Raw genomic sequence first — 7774 nt, 5'->3', positions numbered from 1 at the left:
TAGCGCTTAACAAATACAAATAACATAACATAACATCTCCACATAGAATTTCCAATGCTGCCCTCATATCTCATGGTACGTAGATGTGGCGTTAGAAATAGTAAATCGATACTTCCCTCCATGCACTTACCTTCCGATGTTTTGTCCCTTGATGTCATTGTACCATGGTATTTTTTGGGACAATATTTCATAGTAAAATCCTCGAGCTAAGTACAGATTAGACAGCCGTCATATCAAGATAAAAAAAAAGGTTTTAGGAAAATTATTTTATTTTTCTGCGATGTTGAAAGATTGATAATGAGGTCGAAAGCTGTAACCCAGAGGTCTACTTTTCTGGTGAAGGAGGAACCAGCCAACTAAGGATTGTCAGCAGAGCCAGTAATGGGAGCACAAACGCCACATATTGTTCAAACAATGTCAGTTCTATTATAAAAATCGTTGAGTAATTAGATTTACTGTTTTTGTAACCTATAAACCCTATACACTCTTAATGCTGATCAAACAAGATTTGATGTTACAATTGTTTAGAAACCAACACTTTCCACAAATCACTATCCACAAATTACATTATTAGGCTCATTTTCAACACACAACCACACATCAAAAATACAAAACCTAATGAAGCAGATACAAGTAATTAAATACAAAGAACACTATGCGTGATTGTCATGTTAGATTGTTTCTAAATTCCTGCTTTACTATTAAATAAAATCAAAGCACACAAACCAATTGTAGAAACCTATCCATAACGTTGGGGAGAAAGAGCAGAAGGGAATTCTATTATTTCAGTATATCGGTTTCAAAGCAAAGATTTACTGTATTCATAAACTTTCAAGAAGAAAACTATGGAATAAAGGCACTTGCAACCAAAAATATCACAGCTTGGGTCACAAACGTTTGTGTCATAAAAATTGTGTCATAAAAATTGAATTCTTTCCAAGCACAATAGCATATTTTGCAGCATTCTTTGAGCATTTTAGTTCATTTAATTTCATTACTTTTCAGTCTTGTTCGTTCCACAATGTAAACCTTTTCTATTAAATGAAATCCTCGAAGCAGGCTGGCAGGATATGTTTACAACACATCAGCACTCGAACCCTGGGGGGTGACTGCTATAATGATGTGCCTCGATAGGGTCACTACAAGTACAAAGCATTGCCCACACCCAGAACACAGCCCCAACCCTGCAATACTTCCCTCCTGAATGCCACAAACTTGCCACTAAAGCTTCCAGTGCCACTAAAGCTTCCGGTTCCACTAAAGCTTCCGGTTCCACTAAAGCTTCCAGTTCCAAACCTTCCGGTGCCACTAAACCTTCCGGTGCCACTAAACCTTCCAGTTCCACTAAACCTTTCGGTGCCACTAAACCTTCCAAAGCAGCTAAACCTTCCAGTGCTTTTTTCTAGGAAATTTGGAGGAAGACCAATTGGACCAAATCCTATTCCCAGTTCACTCTATTTTCCACTGGTGCTGCACACAGTTCATTCACAGACTTGATCAACTGTTCGTCAAGAGCGTTCGCCAACTACGTAACCTTCGATCCTCCACATCGCACTGAAGACTCAGGCTTGAACTGAGCCTTACATTTTTGTCCCTACTGGATAACATTGCACTCATTGGAAAGCAGAGGAACTTAGCTTGAAAACAATTCATTCACAAGGAAGCAATATTAACAAACATTACTTGCAGTCTTCAATTCATCGATGAATCAACACAATTATTTTACATTCCAGTTTTACAAATATAACATGCTACAAAGAAACTGACCAAAGATCAAAACTATATTGCTTTATGTAAAGACAAAGGGGAAACAGTTGAATATATGTTTATGCCCAAATGTGTTATACAACCCCAAAAATAATTGTGTACTTTCTTCAGGTCAGCCAACACTGGAAGAGTGAAGAAGGGTTTTAAAGGTACATTTAACAGCTTTATTGGTTGCCTAATCAAACTCCTTAACATGGCAAAAATCTGTTTCTAGAAATTGTTTTTGTTTCAATTTTATTTTTTACTCTAACGCTAACTTAAGTCACAATTTTGCCAGTGAATCCGGTGTTTGTAAGATTGTTTTGTGTGTTCATGTTCTATGTTATTAATAACATTTAACATTAACATTAAATCCATCTTATAAATTCTACACACACACACACACACATCTGGAATCACCGTTCCATACCTGATGTGCTGGTCCTGTGTTCTCAACAATACTTCTGGACACATCTGTCCATTACCTTCCAAGCAATCAATCAGGTGTTTGTTAAGTGCGACTACTCACCCGTAAGGGTGTCAAGGCACTGGGGGGTGGGTCGCAGTTTCCAGTCCACCAAGTAGCGGGTCTGTCGAACAGCCGCCTACACCATCGCTCCCATGCTCTGCCACACCATCAACCGCTCCCTGGCAACCGCCTCATTCCCTGACGACTGGAAACATGCTGATATCAACCCCCTCCTGAAGAAACCCTTGGCGGACCCCACCAACCTCAAAAACTACAGACCTATCTCCCTGCTCCCGTTCCCAGCGAAAGTCATTGAGAAAGCCATCAACAGCCAACTAGCCACATTCATTGAAGAGCACAACATCCTCGACTTCTCCCAATCCAGCTTCAGAAAAAAACACAGTATAGACGACATCCGTACCTTACTGGACAAAGGAGAAACGGCAGCCCTCATCCTCCTCGACCTCTCAGCGGCGTTCAACACAGTCTCTCACCGCACCCTAATACGCAGACTCCACGACGCAGGGATCCAAGACAAGGCCCTCGACTGGATCCGCTCCTTCCTCTCCGGCAGAATGCAGCTGTCAGACTCTCCCCTCCCTTTCCTCTCGGATCCTACACCTACCAACTGCTAGAGTCCCCCAGGGATCCTCCCTCAGCCCTACGCTCTTCAACTTCTACATGGCTCCGCTCGATCCCATCGTCAGAACCTACGGACTCAACATTGTATCATACGCAGACAACACCCAACTCATCCTCTCCCTATCCAACAAACCCAACACCGCCAGACACAACTTTCGAGAAGGGATGGAAGCAGTTGCCAAAATGGATGAAAAACAGATGCCTACAACTAAACACCAACAAAACAGAAGTACTCCTCATGGGCCCAAACACCGACGCCAGTTAAGACACCAGATGGCCTCCCGCCCTCTGAAGCCCGCCCACCCCCACGAACCACGCACGCAACCTGGGAATCTTCCTGGACTTAGAGCTCAAAATGGACCACCAGATCAACTCCGTCTCATCGTCCTGCTTCCACACCCTCCGACTCCTACGTAAGACTTTCAAATGGATCCCCCTCAAACACAGAAAGACTGTCACTCACGCCCTGGTCACCAGCAGGCTCGACTAGGGCAACGCACTCTATGCCGGAATGAACAAAAACATCACCCGCAAGCTACAGAACATCCAGAACGCCGCTGCAAGACTTGTCCCCAACCTGCAAAGATTCTGCCACATCTCTCATCACCTGCGCACACTCCACTGGCTCCCCATCGAAGCAAGAGTCACCTTCAAGATGCTAACCCACGCTCACAAGGTCCTCCATGACACCCGACCAGCATACCTGAACAGCAGACTCAAATTCCACGCACCCCAAAGGACCCTACGATCAGCCCAGCTCTCCTACGCCGACTGGTTTACACTCAAGTCTCTGGTTAGAAATTGTCTAGAGAGTTCTTGTCTCCATTATGTATCCTTATTTTATGCATAGAATGTAGTTTCATGTGCACAAAACTACTTTTCTGTTTTCATACAAAGTAAAAGACTGGACATAGAGGCCCTTTTCCCCAAAGTTCAATATACGAGTGTATATATTTGCTTGCACGCATACTTACACTGAACACCTTGGTGTAACTCTCCACTTTTTTGCTATCATCATAAACATTCTACTTCTTTGCTATTCACAATTTCCGATTGGATTTTTACATCGAGGTGGAGACTTGCATGTCTCCACCCCCTTAAATGAGTGGATGGGGAATCCTAAAATTGAAACCTGAAACTAAAATGATTTAAATTTATGCTCTCTCATAATCATTTAAATGAGAAACTAATTTAATTCATTTAAATAATTCCCTACCTCTACTGACTTACTCCAAAGCTGCCTTGAAGATGTTTGAGTTTGTTTTGACACTTTTAGAGCTGTTGTAATATTAAAACTGTATATTGTGGATGGCAGTGGTCTTACTCTTTGGGAGTGTGTGTTTGTATTAGTGTCTTCCACCTTAAGCTCCTCCTTATATTTACCTGCACCATCCCATTTACTAGAAATTATTCCCCATTTGCCCACCAAACAAGCTAGCCCCGCCCACATATACTGCCAAAACGCCTAAGTAGGTGTGCGAAGAACTCTGCCACCATGGCGGAGAATTCCGCTCAGAAAAGGTAGCCGAGATAGAAGTTTGTGAACGGCATTTTATACAAAATGCAGTTCATGAATGAAGGACTGAGGTATTAATGGGTATTGTTGGTTCTTACTGTGTGAATAACCCTCATCGCCTCTTCTTAAAGACTTCACCTGCTCTGCCTGGTTACTACTGAGAGTCAAGTGCTACTGGGGAGCACTTGGTAATTAATGTTGGGGTCCAGCAGTATGGGGGGGTACTGTGAGAGCAGTGGTAAAAACACTCATACTGTCCCCTTACCTCTGATTGGCCTGGAACCATCTAAACCAGGGCAGTCATATTGGAACATGGCAAAGGAAATAGGAAGACTACAGAAACTAATCGTCTGACCAGACAAAAACAGCCAAACATAAGCTTGAGTTATTATCTTGGAAGACAAGACCTGGTTGACATGTTGTTTATGCCACGATAAAGAGTAAGAAACATAAATCAGACTATTGAGGTAAACGTGCAGCGACAAGAGTCTCATTGCTAGCCAAGTATGTATAAATGCAGTATTTGTACTGAGCGAGCCCAGCCAAAAGGCAGCCAAGTCAAAGACTAAGTTACAGTCACTTATTGATAGGACGGGTAGTTGGGTTTTGGGAACAGAATGCACTACTACTGCAATTAGATGTAATGTTCTTTATACAAGCGTGTCTTCAGCTCTTTCCTAAACTGGATCAGCTTTGGAGTGGTCCTGGTGGACATGGGGATGATGTCCCAGATGCTGAGTGCATAGATGGAAAAGGCCATTTTTTACACTTCTTAGCTGTCGTCTGATGGTGTCCGGGCTGCGGTTGTGCTGGAAACCACCAGAGATGGTGAATTTGTCTGTAAGGTAAGCGGGGATGCTGGTCATGATGACTTTGTAAATGAGGCCGCTGGTTTTCAAACTTGTGTGAGCCACCAAGGGGTCAGTGGAGTTCCATCAGAACGGGGGATAGGTAATCTTACGAAGGGGTGTAGTTCTCTGAGTTGCAGAAGCAAAATACAGTTACCTTTTAAACCTCCTGAAATAAACATGTAGTTTGGTGTTGACAGAGTTTGCTTTTCATACGGAGGCATTTCCCACAAGCAAAATATTCACACCATCTCTCATGTGTGTTTTCTGGTGAAGAATGAGATGGTCTTTTCGATGGAACGATTGGTCACAATCCGAGCAGCGAAACGGCCTCTCTCCAGTATGGAGCCTGTAATGCATTGTTAGGTTGGACTTTACGTTGAAGGTTTTATCACATTCGCTGCATTGATATGGTCGATCACCGGTATGTGTTCTCTGATGCCGGTCGAGAGAGCTTTTCATACTGAAGCATTTCATACATTCGAGGCACTGGTACGGCTTCTCTCCGGTATGTGTCCTCATGTGTGTTTTAAGATTTGCGTTCTTGTGGAAGCCTTTCCCACATTCAGTACACGTATACCAAGTCTCGTTCAGATGACTGCTCTGCTGACCTGTACTAAGCATTTCATTTCTTGTAGAAGCATCACTTTTAGTGTGTTCACCAGATATTGGTACAGGATGTAAACCAAAATATGTCTGACTGCCGACAGCCCTTTCACAATGAGCACCGCTTAACTGTTCAAGACCCCAATTGATTCCAGACCAGGGTCGCCTTTCAGAGGTAATTCTCAGTTCAGGGTCCCGAATAATGCCCAGTTTTGCTTTCCTGGATGAAGCTTTCACTGGTGCTGTTGAGTTCATACAGTCTAAGTATTCGCCTTCACTCCTTTCTGTGCTTAAATCTTCATTATCTGTTAAATTAAAGACATATATAGGTACAATTATTCACAGGAACCCCTCTAATATACATTACTAAGCATGGTTTATGCTATGACTTGAAATAAAGCCATTCACTGAAACGCATTTATTTCACATTTTTATATAGCACCACTCAACCTGGTAATAGGCGTCAGAGCGCTGCAAGCAACAATTGCAGGGATCCAGATCCCCACCAATGGCGGTGACCAGGATCTCTTTACAGTTCAGTGAGATACAAAACAATGAACTCGGAACTTACAAATTCTGCATCAGTGAAGAGTGAAAGCACTCCTCCTGCGTGAACCAGATGAGGAGGCTTCTTTCGAGCCTTGTTGTGGACCGTGGATGTGAAAGCTTGTTTGAGGCAGAGGTGGATGAATCAATTGTTTACAAGTGTGTGGGCTCACAAAATAGGTGTTTGTTATTTTTTAATAAAGCAATCTTCCCTCAAAACGTTCAAATGGCATACCCTCTTTGCTACTGAGCTGGTCACTGCTCCTGCCTACATAGAGCCCAGGATGAATAAATAACATGGAGCTGGTTCATGGGGCTAACGAGATCAAATTAAGATGTATTTTATTTTAAAAGTTTTATATAGCGCTGGCTAGACCCAGAGGTATCAGAGCGCTTTACATGATCAGGATAGTATAAGGCAAACATGGTATAAAAAGCATAATAACAAAGTAAAAAACAACATAATTACAGATCAAGAAGGAATGAAACAGGAGTTGGAGCAATACAATACAGGTAATATAGGTAGAGTGGAGTACAGGAAGAGGGCCATATATTACTGAGACAAATATGGTATAGTGAAAAGAGATCAGGAGTCGGGCACAGGTTAGGATCTCCAATAGTAGTGTGGAAAAGTGCGTTTATTGTCTTGCCACTCACTCAGCCATTTTTTCCACCCTTGTGTGCTGTGTCCTTGTAACTGACTTTCTCCCTGTATCACGAACAGTCTGGAGCTCAAACTTTTGACCTGTTGCATTCCTGCACGGACACTCTGTTCATGCTTTGGCCTGACACTGATTGACCAGGCCATGCTACATGGAGTTTCCCAGATGTTTATCGTCCTCACCGTTACCTGTACTTATCAGATTAATCTTTGTTTGACTTGTAATCATGCTATGCCCTGCAGTGCCATCTAAATCAGATTAACCTCTGTGAACTATGTAATTATAATGTTTTGCCCATATCCTGCTAAAACCCCAAAGGCTACTCACCTGCTGACCCTCCAGATTTTCCATTTGTTCAGGAATGTAATTGGTACAACTCCCTTACATGCCTGGGGCAGGATAAAGAGTATATAAGACGTGAAGTAAGACCATTCTAACAGACTGCCTCATTCAGTTGCTAAGGCTTCTGTGTGACGTAGTCTCACCTCATTTAAATTTAATAAAAATGTACTTTTATATTTCAGCTTCTATGGAATTTCTTCTTTGTTGGTTTTAAAAGGACCAAGTATCAGTTAGACCCCATAGAAGGATTTTTGATTACTTCAATTGGCGCGTCAACGTGGGCTTCATCAGAGAAGTGACTATCTGAGGGAGTGATCTTGTCAGGAGACTGAAATCTACTGAGGAGGACAGGACAGGATTCTACTAAGGAGGTACTCTGTGCACGGAGATTCTGGGG

General features: G+C 42.7%; 1 protein-coding gene across 1 annotated transcript in view; it reads right to left on the bottom strand.

Moving 5' to 3' along the window:
• Positions 1–251: 251 nt before the first annotated feature.
• The window catches only part of LOC144782517 (uncharacterized), a 116490-nt gene continuing 108967 nt past the window's right edge, over positions 252–7774 (bottom strand). The window contains exon 9 of the mRNA XM_078661921.1: positions 252–6132. Coding sequence (XP_078518047.1) covers positions 5432–6132 — 701 coding nt within the window. The 3' untranslated portion in view covers positions 252–5431. The remainder of the gene's footprint in view (positions 6133–7774) is intronic.

Source organism: Lissotriton helveticus, chromosome 9, assembly GCF_964261635.1.
Source record: "Lissotriton helveticus chromosome 9, aLisHel1.1, whole genome shotgun sequence".
In the NCBI taxonomy this organism is placed as follows: domain Eukaryota; kingdom Metazoa; phylum Chordata; class Amphibia; order Caudata; family Salamandridae; genus Lissotriton; species Lissotriton helveticus.
The sequence above is the reverse complement of the archived record's forward strand: the minus strand, read 5'-3'. Positions and strand labels throughout refer to the sequence as shown.